This window comes from Pleurodeles waltl, chromosome 12 (genome assembly GCF_031143425.1).
Source record: "Pleurodeles waltl isolate 20211129_DDA chromosome 12, aPleWal1.hap1.20221129, whole genome shotgun sequence".
Lineage (NCBI taxonomy): Eukaryota > Metazoa > Chordata > Amphibia > Caudata > Salamandridae > Pleurodeles > Pleurodeles waltl.
In genome coordinates this window covers 614078617-614096381 of record NC_090451.1, presented here as the reverse complement: position 1 = coordinate 614096381, position 17765 = coordinate 614078617, and the positions used below count along the sequence as shown (strand labels likewise).

Below are 17765 nucleotides of genomic sequence, written 5' to 3'. Positions count from 1 at the left end.
TGCTGGGAAAAGCATCCTCTTGCTGGCTGCCCTTTTTGTCAAACCTGCTCATATTCACTGAGGGTTTTATGCAGGCTTTCCTGTATGAGAGGAAGTGTTGGCACTTGATATGGCAGTAGTAGTCAACATCATTTATAAGGGAGAGTAAAGGGAACTGAATCCAATAGAGGTGTAGTATGTACTTTCTGCTTAGCCGGCTGACTCTCTTATGGCAAAGATCTCTCATGATTAGTGCTCCTAGTTTTACGGTATTTTTTTTTTGGTACATTTCTGTCTGTATTTATCCATATTTCCTTTTTGGCCGTCCTACTGGTATTTATTCATTTGTTTGGTGTTTTGAGAATAAATGGCGTTATTTAACTGATTACATACACTCATACTTTGATGCCTGTCACGTTTTATCAAATTAAGCAACCAAATATAATAAAAAATTATACGCACAGGTAAATATTAACATTATATTTCATACATACATTAACATATGCTTATATTTAAGAAACTATCATCCTGTTTTTAACTCTCAATACTGTCCCAATGCTCCTGCAGCTGTTGGCCTAGAATTCACGAAAGACCGCATGGTGAGTCACTCACACAAAGCACAATTTTCAGTATTTTTCCACTTTAAAAAAGAAATCCAAACAGGAAACACATTGATTCCTGTCTGTGGTTTCTGTAAAAAAAATCTGTTAAAATGGAAAACTGTGACCCTTACTTATGATGGACCTTAGTGAGTTTATCTGACTCATCTTTAGGGACTTGAAAGGAAAGTCAAGATATCAATATATTCACCTGCCCCCGACAATGTTGAGGTGATGAAGGACAGCAGCAAAGAATACAGCAGGCCATCAGCAGCAGCATCAGCATAGATCACACTATCCAAGAGCACCAACAATTGAGTTGAAAAATCCCCAAATAGAGCACCTCACTGCGTACCCTTAAAGCTATGGGGCAGGCAGCAAAAAACAAACCAGGTGGAATCCATTACTGTGCCAAGCAATGATGAGCAGAAGAAATAAAACAAGAACCAACTGGGAACCAGCCAAGCAAGAGAAAAGATACAGAAGGGATGTGATGGGATGAAGGAACAAGAACCATCACCAGCTGTCAGTGATCACAGGAGAGCACAGGTGGTGCAGTATGTAAGAGGTGGAAACCGCTCCCTGCAGCTGCCAGGAAAAAGTTGCTGGCATCAAAAATAAACCTTATGGAGCAGGCAAAGTCCAGCCATGAAGTGACAGATGGGTAAGAAGCGTGACTGGCTGTAGGAGACTAGGCCCCCTTGACTACCAACCTCACTTCCTGCCGCCCTATTTCATATTCTCTTATGTGTGGCATATATCCACTCAAAAATTCATCACAGCTCTTATTGCCGTCTTTAATTCAATCTTGCTTAGAAGCTCATTTAGAGCCTCAGACATTAGTTGGTGCCTCGTGGTCTGATATCTATTTATATTAAGGAAAAAACTATCTGAAATTATAATTGTGGAAAAGGATTTATGTCTTGCTAGGACTAAGATCATTACACTGGTTGTCAGTATTTAAACGTATCACCCTTAAATCAATGTGCAAGCACATCTAATAATATATGGAAACAGATCAACTTTTGTCCAACAAAAACTTCACATTTGTAGTACAGCATGACTACTATGCTCTAGGATTGCTCCTCTTCTGATGGTTATATGTCATATTAAAATTGTCAGAAATATTGTCCTAGATAAATAACATGCCCTAATTATATAAAAAATACAAAAACATTGTCTCTTCGGTGTAAATGGTGTATTACCAAAAGCAATTGAACAGTACTGTTGCAAATGGTATTCAAGACTCACTATTTCGGTCAGATGACATCCTCCCAATGGTATTCTTGTACCACACACTTATGAAAGATTGTGATTAGGCATCATCATAATTCCCTTATCAGACAGCTAAGCAATGGAACTCAATTCTTGATAGACTAACACCAATAGACACTCACTCATCTGGATATTTTAGAGAACACTAGAAATGTGTCTCAATCCATTAGCATAATCTTGTCAGGCACAATTTGGTAGGTAAGCTGAAGGGTTTATTAGGTAAGCAGCTTCCAGTGTTTTTACACTGGCTGCAACACATCATATTTACGTACAGCATCCTGCTATCCTCACCATGTGGGGAAAAACCTCTATGAACCTCACATATCTCACCAAACACTTCCTCATATGACAAACCACACCATTCACTATTCCAATCACTTTTTTTTTTTTAAAGCACACCGGGATCCCAATTCTCATTGTTACATTTGGAGGTCTTGCCATATGTTTAAAGCGTGCAATATATGCTACAATACTAAAAGGACACAATACCACTTATGTAATTTAAATTAGTAAATGTGAATGGCTTAATTACTGGTTAGTAAAACTTGTAAAAGCATCTTATAAATATCCATAATAGTAGCTTGAGGAAGATTATCTTTATTGTAATAGATCAACCAAACAATATGAATGATAATGAAGAATGGAAACTTTTGCAAGAAAGTGTCCGGTGAAGTATTTACTCTAGGGTCCTTATTACAATTGGGATTCTAGTATTTGCAATAGTAACTACACCCTGCTGCTTTTCCTCACAATTTTGAAAAGGAATCAATCAGGTGGAATATGTTTAGCGAAAACCCCTACATTCTGAGTTGTTCACCTTAGAACCGGTGGAGCATTTGTGGTGTTAATGCATTAGATCCTATTCTGAAGTGCAGATTTCAGAATAATGCAGTAATACCACTCTCTGTTAATGTCACTAATGCAAAATTGGTATTTGCTAGACACAGTATTACCGCATCAAAATACTAGCTCAGGATTGAGAGATACCTTTCAGTATTTTCAGATGAGGGGCTTTTTATCACTGGACAGGAGAGACACATTTAAAAGATAACTGAATTTATGGTCAAAGAAAAAAAAAAAAAAAAGACAATAAATTAACCAATTTTAATTATTTATGTTTTCCACAGTTTCTGCTCAGGGAAATGAATTGCCAATGGAACTTAATAAAGTTGCAGATGAATCGGTGACCTTTCCTATGGAGATTTCCAATGACGTTCACATCAACAGTGTCCTATGGACTGTTGTGCAATCCAAGACAATTTTAGCTATCCTGAAGCCTGATGAGTCCCCCAAAATGCCAAACAAGTACTACAAAGAGCGACTGAGTGTACCCCCTGGTAGCTACTCTTTGCAGATCCATGATCTTAAGCAGGAAGACTCCGGATCCTACGGAGTTAAGATATATACAGATGCTTCACCAATTCAAAAGTATTTTCAATTACAAGTTTTCCGTAAGTGCTCTGTGTGAACATCATTTATGGTCTTCTATGCATTTTGTCAAAAAGTATAATAGATATACATTTAAAAATATCACTGCTAAAAATTATTGATTTACAGTAATATCCACACCACTTTTGTGATTCTAGGATATGCTTTTCAGTGACCAAATGTGAGGGAATTCTTGCAAGCATTTAAATGTTTATGTTGTTTGGAGAATCACACATTGGAAGTGATTACCAAGTTTCACTTTGGGTTCTTTGGTTGGATCAGATCAGCATCACTTGTAAAAGATTCAATTCACCAGCTAGACATATTTTGTACTGGATTCACTGTCAATCTATGTGTGTGTTGGCACTGGACTATGTAAGGAGAATTCTGCTTAGAAAACAAAAATACCAGCTTAAAGTTATAAACACTATTAGACATCAAGCCAAAAAATGCATTGTTTTAGGGCTGAGCCCCAGTCTACTAGTGGAATTTCCTTTATAGCAGTCTCGATGCTCAAAAACACCAAAAACTGCAATTATTTTTCTTATGTTACGAAATTTAACATTTCCTATTGGTGCTTCCTGCAAGCATCAACATGACATCTTATGAGAAAAATGTTTTGAGTTCCAACCAATATTGTATTGAGCAGCTGAGCATGAAAATATAAAGGCAGTTTAAGGGTAATTTAACATGATTCAAAAAGTGATTGGATGTGATAGTACCAAGTACCCTAATACAAAGATACTTTAGTTTTCTATTTTGGAAATTTTGCGCCACAGTTTTCTTCAACCTCTGGAAACCATCTTGTTTGTGATATGTGCCTCATGCAAATCTTGCTTAAGTGCAATCTTCAGGGTTCACATGTGAAAGGCCTCATTAAATCTTTATACCATCAATTCAATACTTGGCATGAGTATAGGATTCAATGTGAAATTGGGTAAAATTAACTCCACTCACTCACAATCCACTGTATTTTTTATTTTTTTTATCTGTTAATTTTCTATTGATCAGAACTGCTAAACAAACGACACACCGTAATTATTTTTTAACACACGTATGTATAAGGCCATTATCTTAAACAGTGAGGTTTCTAAATTGTATTATATGTATACAATCTAGAATGTTTTTTTTTTTAAATTAGTTACAGAAAAATTCCACTGGACTCCTTCAAGGCTTTTCATAAGAGCATAATAATATTGCAGTGTTTAGACTGAATATCAGAAATTGAAATATTGTGAGAAAAAATATTGTGTCAAGAATATCAAGGACAAAAATATAATGAAAGTAAATTTCTAAAGGTAAGCATAGTTGTAATATACAATCACTCCACATAAATGTACCTCGACGATATCTTAAAGGTATGTAGATGTGGAGTTAAGAATAGTGAATCTATGGTTACCTATTTGCAATTAAAATGTTCTCAATATATTGGTCCAGTACTCTGTCCACATGATATTTTTGTTCCCGATATTCGGTCCGTGATCGAATCAATGCTCTGGATTGTTTTAATGTGCTGTGAAGTTTTTATAAAAAATATCTTCAGATCACATCTCACATTCTATTAGAAATGAGTAATGCTTCTTTTAAATGTGGCTGATCTCCCTAGTATATTTCATACAATCATATTAAACTGTACTAAGTCTGTACAGGGTTTCCAAATCTACATGCACGCTTATATTTGGAACCTGCATTGAGAAAACCCGTACTAATGGAACTTTTGACATAATCGAGAGATGGTTTCATAAAACTTCCACTGCACAATAAGATAATTTGTAATTATGAATAAAAAAATAAATATGGCACTTGAAGCAAAAGAAAGGCTGCCTTCTCAGTGATAAACTCTAAATTTGGTGTCCTACCTTTGGGTTGGGAAGCAGAGCTGGAGACGCCACATCCCCAGTTGTACAGCAGCCTTCCTATGAAACTATTCATGAGAGCTCCATCTTACAGAAAATGAGTCAAATTGTTGACATACTTGATCTCATATAAGGGAAGCTGCCACTAGACTGAATTCATATGACATAATGTTATTACAAATCACCTGATATACCTGTTTCATACAATTCAATAAATGTCCACTGAATGAAATTAGTTTGCCTTTTGTTTCAGGAATCAATCTTTAGTACACTTGCATTTTAAACAAGATCTCTTAAGTAATCAGTTTTGCATATCACTTTCTTTACTCTTCAAGGTCCCCTTTTTGACTTTTTAAATTTTGTTCACTTGGTATATTTCTTGCATAAAAACAATCAGTTTTCTACATTTACCTTATTCAATAAGTAGTAACCTTCATTTGATATTTTGTCTGCCCAGACTGCCCACTGGTTAACACTACTGGAGTTTACTGACATCACTCTCTACCCTGCCCACGGTTATGTTTCTGCATCCTGACAATATTCCCTACACCTGTCCAGGCTCTGGCTGTAGTGAGCGACTAGAGGACAGACTTGAAACTCCGGTTGGGAATAACGGCCTCATAACATGACATTTTGCTGCAAGTTCATTCAAATGTTTTCTTTGTTTTTGAAGAGCATACTTATTGTAAATGTAATGTCTTGAAGTGATATATGACATATATTGGAGAACATATTGCCTACATTGACTGTGGGGAGAGCTGAGCGCATTGACACCCTTCGCGGCCCTTTGTTGCCCGTGCTGTCACCTGGATTCTCTTCTTTTTGTGTCAGAACACGAATAAAGACCTGTTTAAAAAAAAAAAAAAAAACGATACTGGAGTTCCCTATTTATCCCTTTTTCATCTTTTCTCAAATCTTCTTGTTTCCAAACTTACCCAAGGAAAGGCATCATACGGTTGAGAACTTTGCCTAGTAACAGTTTAACATTCTGTTTTATTAGAAACAAAGTTTATTGGCCTTAAGTATTTGAAAAACAGTGAACCAAGCAGCTTACATGCCAGAACAAAGATGAATTATTGTAGGGAAATGTTGCCTGGATGCTCTCTTTGTGTTATCATTAATATATATTGATATCAATCACAGACTTTACCTCTGGCTTCTGACCCACAATGCATAGCGTGCATGTTAAACGAAAGGTGAGAATTTAGCTCAAAGGGCTGTTTTCCATATATTATTAATGCTGAGGTCTGTCAACTTGCTCAGGGTGTTTCTCTTGTTTGTGCTGCTGTGATCAACTCAGTGGAATTTCGTTTTTCACTTGAAATTAAGTCTGGTAATTTTGATCTTTGTAATTTGCCACTCAGTGTGTTGATTGACTTTTCAGACAGGAACTTCTTTTTCTTTAATGGCTTACGGTTAGCACTGGTATTTCTGAGTTGTATCATGTATTATGTCTCTTTACAGACCTCTTTTGGCACTTGTATGTCCAAGATCTCTTGGTGTTAGCGATGTAGGATAGGAAGTGGTGAGCTTCCCTTTTGTTAAGTGGTGAGTTTTATAGTTTGAATGTAGGTATAAGTGACTATCTTGATTTCATGTTTTCTAAATTCATGCTTTCTAAATATGGCTGATCTAATATGGTGTTGCTGTATATTTTTGGGTTGAATCAAAGGTAAATAAAAGGTAAATAATGTTATCAAATATAAATGATTACATATTCATGACTGAGATATAGGATGCCTACTTTTATAGTGAGATGCTATATTGCTATAATGATTCTTATATGGAATATGCTTGTGTTTATAAACCATGAATCAATGCATATATGCAATATGTGTTTAATACGGATTTAAAAAAGATACATATAGATTATCAAGGCAGAGGGCATTTATTTAGAGATAGCGAACTTCGGTGGGGGCTCTTTTTATAGAAAGTGGTAAATTCCTGTGTTTATAATGTGCTCCATGGGCATATTAGGAATCTATTTGTTTTGAAGGAAAATATAGAAACATAACTAATGCCATTGTTATCATTGTGTGTTTCCTCTTAAACTCCAGCAAGGCTTCAAGAACCGGATATTGAAGTTCTCACGAAATATCCCTTTGTCGATGGAACCTGCAATCTCAAACTAAGCTGCATTGTGAAAGATGGAGGAAACCTTGTAAGGTACTCCTGGAAAGACTGTGGGGGCCACAGTAAATCGAGTGCACAATCTGTTTTAGACCTCACTCTCACAGCCAGAGACAATGGCCTGACTTGTACCTGTGAAGTGCATAACCCTGTTAGCCAGAACTCCAAAACAGTCACTCCTTGGCACCTGTGTAAATCAACTTCAGCAGTGAATGCAGGTAAAAAATGGGTAATGTAGGGTTGCTAGGTAATGCACAAGTTAAGTAAAACAGACAAACAAAAGGGGGAAGATGGTTTCTGGTAGGGCCCTTATACATATAACTTTTCATTTTTTGATATTGTGTGCAACGAAATGCGATCATCATGAGTACGCGCCGGGTGAAAATTTCATGATACCTGGGAAATCTCTTAATATCCAGCAGCTTGCGTTATGCTTATTACACAAAATGACCAAAATTACATCATTATACCAAGGGGCGTTACATATGCAGTGCATTTTCCTTGTTTGCGCTGGGCACACCTTTCAAAAAGTGTGCCCTGTGCAAACAAGGAGAGTGTGGTGCATTAGGATGAAAGCGCTGCCTCAGGGCAGCGCAAACTTGTGCTGCCCCCAGGATAGCACTTTCAAGTGAAATATGGAGCAGCTTTGAAACAGGCGCATGTTTCACTGTGCAAGCGGCAACCCACCTGGACTTTTAAGAGGAGGAGGGATCCCCTTGCAGGTGGGTGCAGTGAGTCACGTCACCCACCTTCAAGGGGATGTCTGGGTGGTCCATAGGACCCACTTAAACCCCTCCAGAAGGCTGTCATAAGGGGGTACGCTGACAGTGTGCCACCTTTAGTGGCGTACTGTCAGTGTGCCTCCTGATGGCTTCTTTGCCCCTGTGTTTATGATATGGTGCAGAGGCAAAAAGAGTACCTCATTTGCATGGGGCCACCTCCCATGCAATTGAGGGGACACCCGCTGATGATAGTGCTGGCGCTATATGTGCGTCAGCGCTAACTGCATTACAGAAGGGGTTGCACAAGCATTTGCAGTCCCTTCTGTCATACCAAAGTTCCCTGGGGTTGCAGAGCGGTGGCAAACGCCCATTGCGCCCATAAGGCACTTTGTGTAAGTCAGCCCAAGGTTGGATAAATGGGCTGCTGCACAAGGAGTTATGGGAATGACACGACACACCAGAATACAAAGTTGTTTGTATTATGTGTAATTTAGCGCCATTTCTAGCACAAAATGCATCCTTGGTCCTGCATTTCATGCTAAAATGTAGCACAAAAGTATGCGTGTTACCTCTCCCACAAGTAGCTGCTATTTGCATTATGTGTAATTTAGAATCATTCCTTAGCACAAAACGCACCCGTGGTCCTACATTTCATGTTAAAATATAGCACAAAATTATGCATTTCCCCTCTCCCGAAATATGGTGTAATTTCATATAATATTCACCACATTTGTTCATATTTACCCAAGAAGAAATTACATAAATTCACACACCAATAAACATGAAGTCATTTTGTTTGTAACAGCTAACAAGAGAGTGTCCCAATGATGTGGTTGTGACCCGGCATAGAAACAACCTAATTTCAACCTAACTCTACGCTTTGATTTGTTTTAACTGTTTAGTAACGGGTGACAATTTTCAAATAATGATGTTGCTAGAAGCAGCAGAAATTAAGTTACAATTCTGTTTCAACTAAGCATCGACAATTTCAGTTTTCTACAGCTTTACCCCTCAATCAACAAAATGTTAATATTTTTGGAACTAATTGTGATTTCGTTTATTAAGGTGTAAATCACTGAACTGTGATGGATTGCCACTTCAAAACAAAGATAACAGATTGTGTAGCAGTTCTTAATGATAACTTGTCTTCATCCTTTCTGAGAAATCGATTAAAGTAATGAATTGTTATGAAAGCAGAAATGTTGGCTTCAATCCTTGGCAGGGGTCAAACTACGTACCAAATATGCTTTCTGAAACTGGGTAGGTTAGGACTGAGGTTTTACCGTGCAGATTGATTTCTCACTACGGATCTCACAATGAAAAACGGAATGCTCCTGTATGCTCAGAGTTTAGGCCACAAAATAGTTTTTTACTATTTCTTAAACCCATTTTGTGAGCCGGAAAACTCTTAGATTCACAAAATGGGTTTGTGCTCCATTCTGTATCCCAGTTAGAAAGTGGCGTGCAGGGGGAGCCCCTTCTGACAGCAAGGACAATGGTTTGTATTAATTGATTGCAATTCAATTGCAGTCACAAATCTTTGATCAGTTACCAACATCACAAATGAGGCGGTAACTGATTTGCAAAAAGGAAGGTGTCCCTTAGGTTGCTTGCTCCCCCTGAAATCTTCCGACAGGATTTGTGAATTTTATCGGGCAACCTAAGCGGGATCAGACAGTGATCCACAGGATCACTGCATCCTCCTCCTAATGGCAGTTACCGTTCCAAGGGTACTTATTGCAGAATGGTGGCAGTCAATTTCCAAGTTTTGCTAAATCATTGTGGCAGTTGTGTTGGACTGGTCAGTGGTGGCTTGGGTGCAGGAAAGGGTTTCACATTGAACAACTATTCAGGTCTTTGCAGATGGCACAGACCCTTACTGCCAGGTCACTAGAAAAAGAGGCATGCTTTTTTACTTCAGCCCACAACAGACAACGTGGATCTTGACTTCAAGGTCACTATAACTCAACTCCCCTTTGCTTAAAGTATGCACTAGTTCTTTTGTGCACTGTAGGCATGAGATAGGAACTTCCCCTAATGAGGATTCCACTGTATAAAGCAAAGAAATGATGAGATTAATAGGCTGAAATAAATTAACTAAGGAGTTAGTGTTAGTTTCATGCATTTGGAATTCAAATCAATTAGGACTAGAGTTAGGTTTGACAGTAGACATAGGTTAAGATTGCCTAATTAATTTCATATAACATATTTTAGGTCAAATTACACTTGGGGTAAGCTTGAAGTTCTGGATTAGGGCTAGGTAGAAATGATTTTCATTCAATTTTACTAAAATAAACAATTTATTAAAAGAGTTAGATGTAGTTGTAGTCATATGATGTTATTTATAGATCTTTAAGTGAATTGTGTTAAGTTAGTATTGACATTAAAGCTTGGTTAAAGATATTTAGGTTAAACTTAAATTATTTATTCTAAAAATAAAATAAACATAAGTGAAGAGAGGAGTTAGGATAAGCATGTTGGTTAGACTAATTTGATTTCACATTGTGTTAACAACAAGAGTTAGGTTAAGTAAAGTGATATAAATTATTTTATATAATTAAGTAAAGGACAATGTAGTCAAGCCGAGATAATGGTACAATATATTTCAAACTTATCTGGTTGATTTAGTTGTAGTTGTGGGAATGGCTCTGATTTGGGTGTAGTTTGAATTAGTGCAATTGCTTGTTCTTCAAATAACATATATGACTGAAACTCCAAGAATAAATGACGTTGTTTGGTTTGTGCTATATAGAGAGCCAAAACCAGTGTCTATTTAAGTGCTAGAAGTTAGCGAGAATTTTACAAGCCTTTTGAATGTATTGAATGTATTGATGAGAATGTCCTTTTAACTCCTAGCCATAAAGTCATGAGATAGTTGAATACTACTCTGTCAAACTATGAGTGATACCAAGCTCAAAAATTGTTTAGCAATGCCAGAAGAAGATATTGCCATCCACAATCGTCCCTTGCTTTAAAGGACCCTCACATCTAGATTTCAGGATATTGCATCACCTTTGCATTTTTTAAGCATGCTTTGGATGGTTATGTGGATATTATTGACCAGGAAAACCGGTTCCATTTCACAGACATTTGCATGTATCAAAGGAGTTGGATAGAATCACAGCCTTTTTTCATATTTGTCAAGAACTTTCGTCATTGGTTGTTACATAGTTTTAGCAATAATATCTAAACTTCTTATTAGCAGTAAATTCCTGACACAAGTGACCTACCTTCCCTTTACTGCACAAGTATTTAATAAATTATTGTGAAGAAAAAACAGAGCATCAAAAAGTTATGAGATGCTGACACATTGTTTGCGATGACAGCAATTTCTATTTTACATTCTATTAAAAAAGAACATTGCCAGTGTGGTTGTTCTGGATAACCATAGGAGGCCCATTCTCCAAGGTTAACTTACATGTGAGTTAATTTACACTTTAGTTTACTCTTTATGTCTTTCTGTAATGTGGTTGTGAATCTCCATTGTGCTGACAATCCTATAGTCCTTAAGATCCTTCCTCCTACCTCAATATTCATGTTTTGGTAACAACATCTCATGGGCTCAGGCTGATTTTGAGATTAAAAGATCCTGACGGAGTTCTGAAGTTTCAAGTCTGTAGTCTCTTCAATGATTTTGAATTCTGTCTGACGGCATGGCCAATGAATTTTAACTGCTCACCAGTTTTATCATGATTTGTTAGGAAATTACAGCACCCCTATTAATGCCTGTGCAAAGTAAAGAACATTCTACCACAAAATGGTTTGATGCACCATATTCACTTTCTAAAAAGTGGCTAAGGCCTGCCCTGAAATCTATACTAAGGGATGCTAGTCTGATTGCTGCATGTTGTACTTCACACAAGGCAGCAATCAAACTCAAGAAGAGGGAACTCAAAAATCAAAGGTGGGATTTGATGTCGACGTCATGTGAAAATAGCTTCACCAAAGCTTTTTGGAGCACAGTGAGACCTCTTTGGGCTAGTTATGACAGGTTAACAAGCTTAAGGGCTTACATCACTTGAGAGTAACAAGTTACTTCTCTGGTATGTATCAACAGCAACATCACTAATATTATCTGTGTCGAAGATGCTTCTTTCTGGTCACCACCTTTTATTGACCCATGGGAGTTTTCTCCAGCCTTGCATGAATATCCTTCTGGCAAAGTGCCTGGGCCAGGTGGGGTTCTTATGTGCAATAAAGTCTTTTGGGACACTGTACTTACTAACATTTATAAAACAAAAACAAACAAAAAACACTGGAAATTGTATCTCAAAATCATGGTTATCTCCAATTACTGTGCTCATATTTAAAAAAGGGAATCTTTTCCAACCAGGGAGCTGCAGTCTTGTATCTCTTAATAATGCCACTGTCACAATTCTGGGCAGAGTCATTTTAATAGGATCAGAGCTCAGATGAAGGGTGATGACATTCAGTCTTGCCATTATAGGTTCAGTGAAGGCCTGAGTACTATGTAGCGATGCTTGAACCTCCACTAGATCCCAGCTAAGTATATTGTGGATAAGGGTTGCCCTTTGCACCTGGCCTTCATGTACCTTTCTTGTGCGTTCAATCAGGTAAACTGATCTAATCTCTGGAAAATCCTTTTAGATCTTATTCTAGTAGCCCCTTTGGTGCACTTTTGTAAGGACCTACATGGAAAATTGGAGGCTAGTGTGTACTGTGCCTTGAAGGTAAATACTCCACCACATTCAAGTTGGAGCCCGGAGTCCATCAGGGTTGTGTCATGGCACCTATTCTGTTCATTCTTTTTACTATTTGAACAAACACTTGAGTCACTCACTGTAATTTGGATGTGCCCAGAATTAACTGCTGATTCCAGGTGATTAGTGGCTGTCTTTTCAGCCTTCATGATGGAATTAGATTTAGAAACAAATATTTTAAATCACAAATCATGATTTGTTTCCATGCAGTTCCACTCTGAGATCCTTCAATATTAATGGTAACACGTTACGTAGGATATATAACTTCCCTATTTGTGGATAGTTTTCATTTCCTCATATTCTTGAAACAGACATCTTTTAGCACGTAGCCAAAACGTTAGGCAGTGTGTGGGCACTCTACTCATCATCTCTTCAGTGATCGGAAGTAGAACATTTGCCCCTGTAGTACAGATTTACAAACAACAATACATGCTAATTGCTTTGTGTGGGGCTAAGGGTATGCTAATACCAGCACCCTGCAAAAGGAGGAGAATCAAGGACTTTGTCATCTTTTTTGCCTTCCCCCCTCCCGCCCCAGCTATGGATCACAAGGAATTGGGCCTCTCGTATTTGGCTGATGCAATTAAATGCTACCACCCCACCCCTTTGGCTCAAGGTGTGGCTGACTTTTCAAGCCAATCTTAACCGCCTAATCATTAGAGATTGCCTAGATTGAAATAAGGGCCTTAATATACCTCGAATCTCATATGTCAAAGAAGTTTCTGAAGATCTGGTGTTGCTTCACCTTTCCATTACTCATCTGTTATCAGTAAAACCGATAGATTCAAGGTTAAATCCTTGTTTATGGATAAAAGGCGTACTTGAAAGGGGGCAGGAAGCATAGAAGAAACAGTCAGTAAGGGAATGCATGACACTCCAAATGAATCTCAGCCCGAAGCCCTACTTGGGAAAGAATTGGACAATAAGAAATGGCTTTGTTGACACTTTTTAGGTTAGGGGGTCATATGTTCTCAAATGTGCTTCCTTTTTGGGCAATATGACTAGACGACTATTTGTATCTGTCTTTGTGATGGATATTTTACTCAATCATTACTGCACTTACACTTGAGTTTCCTCTGCAGATTTTATAGAATTTATTAAATGTGCATTTTGATACTTTTGTTGAGGCAGTGTAATTTTAATCAATGCATACCTGCCTTTCGCGTTCTACAACTGTTAAATGAAGATGAAGTTTGTTTTGCCATAGGTTTGTTTTTAAATCTGTTTTGGAATGTTTTTTAAAATTGACAATCAGCTATTTTTTTACTGTATGTATTGCTTCTATATGAACTTTTATGATTATTTGTATAATCAAATAAAGTATTGTCTGTCTATTCTTATATTTGTAAGGAAATTTACTACTTCGGATAGTCACCATTTCAAGTGTAAAGTTACCCAAAAGTGTAGACTTACACGTCCTCACCTCTGAACGAGGGTGTGCAGCCTTATCTATGAGTTTAAAGTTACTACAGCCAAAAACGAGCATTAGTAAGTCCAGCACCACACATGGTCAATCACTGATTGTGCAACACCATCTCATACATTAAATGGAGGCAGGGACTTAAAATTGAATCCGATGGGAAAATGTTTTAATTAAATTATTTATTTTGATTTAAAAAAATATATATATATGTTAAACAAAAAAATTAAATCCATTTTAAAAATAAATGTGTTTACATATTTTAGTAACCTTAATAAATGAATGTAACTAATTTAAGAAAAAAATTACATGAATTTCTATTGTTCCTAAAGATAAAAATGTTGTAAATTTAAACATGTTACTTTCGGTTGGCTTTTTTAATATATTGATAAAAAAACGCATTCCCTTTAAATCATGCAGTTTTGGCTGATTGCTTGGCCTTGGAAAAGGGCCTTAAAATATATATCCAAGACCTGTAAATGGCTGGCCCTGGGTGAGTTGTTCTTGAATTTCCTCCACCTTTAGCCCCAGATTTCAGAAACAGCTCATGCAGACTTTTTTAGACAAGTGCGCAGAGAGGAAAGACTGGTAAAAAAAAACTCTGGTTTAGCACCGGTAGCATTCCATCTTCAAATTAAAACATGTCTTGGCTTGAGTCGTACCTGTAATGGGTGAATAACCCACAGCATAGGTTTCTGCTGGTTAGACTGCGTCTTAATACAGCCCACTTTTTAGTGGCCTACCAGACACAGGGTATTTCTCATGTTACTCTCCCAACCTGTCCATGTGATGGCTGATCTGTACAAAGTACCTTGCACTTTATTCTTTTTTGTAAGTTTTATGCTGTTTTTAGGTCAGTGTATATTTTACCATTTTTGAAGCAGGCTAAGATAATGCACTATAGGACTGCCTTTGAATTTCCTCAAAGCATATGCACAGCGAAATGATGTTACTCTCTGGCAATCTTTATGCAACGGGCTACACATCAGTGTACTGCTTTACGATTGGTATATATTTGATCTTGATTGTTTTTAGTATTGGATGTTCATTGGGTGTTTTTGTCTGTAATATTTTTTACTTAGGCAAAATTGGCCAACTAATATAGCTGCTAATGAGGCCTAATTATAGAAGTGCAACGTAATTGATGGATTTGTTCTGGATCTCTGTTTGCTTTTTTATAATTTTTATGATGTACCTGATGTATGTGATTACAATGTGTACTTTTATCATTTTTAACTAAAATCGAATAAAGGATTGGTCTACCTGTGCTGTCTGCTATTTTCCAAAACCTGAACTGGACTCTGAAAATGCTATAGTGGGACAGCCAAGGGATGTTTTTCAGACTGAAAGGAGTCATCCAAAGCCCCATGTAACTTGTCCAGTGAAACAAAAAAAATGAGTACAAATATTGAACAACTCACCAAACAGCCTTTTAATTGAAGTTGGTATGAAGTGGGCTTAATTTACGCAGAAGTGACATGATAAGGGTTTGTGAATAGGCAGACACTATGCTGCTATGCAGGCCACCTATATTATCAAAAACCTGAAAGTTTTTGTAATGTTTTCTAATTTTTGGAGTAATCATTTTAATTTTATAAAACATATCATATAATTCTGTTGATTAATACTTTCTTACATCTATTTTATTGTTCACAGGAATAAACTCCTTTGCTGTATGTCAAGGCATCTTCAGAAGTATCATTTCACTGTTCATAATGTGGTTTATTTTCCTGAATATATAAAATATACTACCTATTACGTCAACATGCATGGTGCTTCTAACAGGAAGTCTAAATAAAAAATGGATTTTAACCATCATTCGTCCTAGGTGCTTGAAAACACAGAACTAATCTACACTGATGTTTGCCGTTTACTAATTTTTTATAACATGTAGACTTGTCATTCACATGTTTCCAAGTAAGTTTCAGCAATATATTTCAAACCTTTATCATGCCAACAGTATTATATATATTTTAGGGAGTAGGGCACAAGGCACTGAAGAAGACAAATGCACAGATAGATTACCACTTCAAAATAACAAATTGATGTCATTTTCTCCCCACTTGCAAATTGAAATATTCACTCATTGTGTATTGCTTTGGTAAATTCTTAGCTGTGTTTGATTATTTCTCCAGTAGAAATTAGATGAACTTGAAATAAAAAAAACAAATTGTATCATTTTATATGTCTACTGATGACTAACTTTAAGGAATGAGTTCAGATACTGACATTCAGAGTTTACCTATGTAACCTCAACCTTTTATTTATGACATTTACGTCTAATTAATACTACAATCCTACAATTTATTAATGCCTAAAGTATTTATTTTTTAAAATAGGCACGATGTCTCTTGTTTAGCAAATTGTGCTGATTTCTTCAATTATTCAAATTATTTTATTCATATAAGCCTTGTGTGTATGGAGTATTGGCAAAACTTCAAAAATGATTATGCAGTCTTTCTTACTGATTGGCATGGAGGGAATATATGGACTTTTTCCTAACCTGCAGATCTTTATTGCACATTATATATAAAATTACAAAATAAAATGTATTGATGAACAAATTAAATGATTTATGTCTATGTTTTTCTTTTAACATTCAGTGTAGCATGCAAAAATGTATTGCTATGTAACTTGATTTAATGGGCTAGTAATGATAGGTATATCTTGGCATTACAGTACTTTCATATTTAGTTCTAAACTAGTCAAATACTACTGGAAAGAGTGATATATAAACTGACAGCTTTGAAGATTTCTAGAAGCAATGTGTTCAGAACACAAGAAAATGTAATTATAGCACTCTGTTTGTATTTCCAGAAATAAAGTTCCCTGAATCTGAGTTTTAAATTTTCACCTGTTATTCAAATTGCATACACAGTTTGCCTTGCTATTACTGGTTTTACAATTCATTACCTACCCAAGTTTTATTGTATTGCTTCACAAACATATCTCATGGCCTTGAATGCTGATACATTTTCAATGCTGGATAAACAATTTCCTGATATACATTTGAATTTTACTGTTTAGCTGTAGGGTTAATACTCTTTCTGAAAAGCTACAGTCTTTTTGAGAACCACAAAAACCTGACTCACATTGAATTCACCGAAGATTCCGGGACTTGCTTGAGAATATGTGAGAGTTGTAGATTCCCTGTGATAGGTGTGGAGTTCTTTGGGAATTTCATCTTATTTCCAGGAGCAGCAATTTATGGATGTGTGCATTTTGTAAGTGTATACTTACATGCTTAGATGTGACATACAAGTATAAATGCATTCTAAACAAAGTTTCTGATTATTATCCATAGGTAAAATAACTTACAGGTGGGTGTAATACTTCCTCTATAGCTCCATAATACTGAAGAGAATTTCCTCTTCTTATCCCCTTAGATAGGCATTGAGTCCCACCACAGATAGGAGTGAGGGTCTGATTTAGACTTTGCCAGATGGTTAATCTGTCACAAATGTGACAGATATCCCACCTACCTTATTACAAATTCATTATATTCTATGGAATTTGTAATAAGGTGGACAAGATATTCATTACATTTGTGAGGGATTTCCAATTGCCAAACTCTAAATCTGGATCTAAGGTTACCATTTCGCCCCACTAGAAATGTGCCTGTTAAAGATGTGTGA

General features: G+C 36.6%; 1 protein-coding gene across 3 annotated transcripts in view; it reads left to right on the top strand.

Moving 5' to 3' along the window:
• LOC138268342 (SLAM family member 5-like) overlaps positions 1-16950 on the top strand; it is a 160895-nt gene extending 143945 nt beyond the window's left edge. Inside the window, exons 2-4 of one of the 3 annotated variants that reach the window (XM_069217893.1) lie at positions 2981-3304; positions 7195-7485; positions 15787-16950. In XM_069217893.1, coding sequence (XP_069073994.1) covers positions 2981-3304; positions 7195-7485; positions 15787-15872 — 701 coding nt within the window. In that variant the 3' untranslated portion in view covers positions 15873-16950. The remainder of the gene's footprint in view (positions 1-2980; positions 3305-7194; positions 7486-15786) is intronic. The other 2 variants (XM_069217895.1, XM_069217894.1) reach the window with 2 other exon arrangements.
• The last annotated feature ends 815 nt before the right edge of the window (positions 16951-17765 follow it).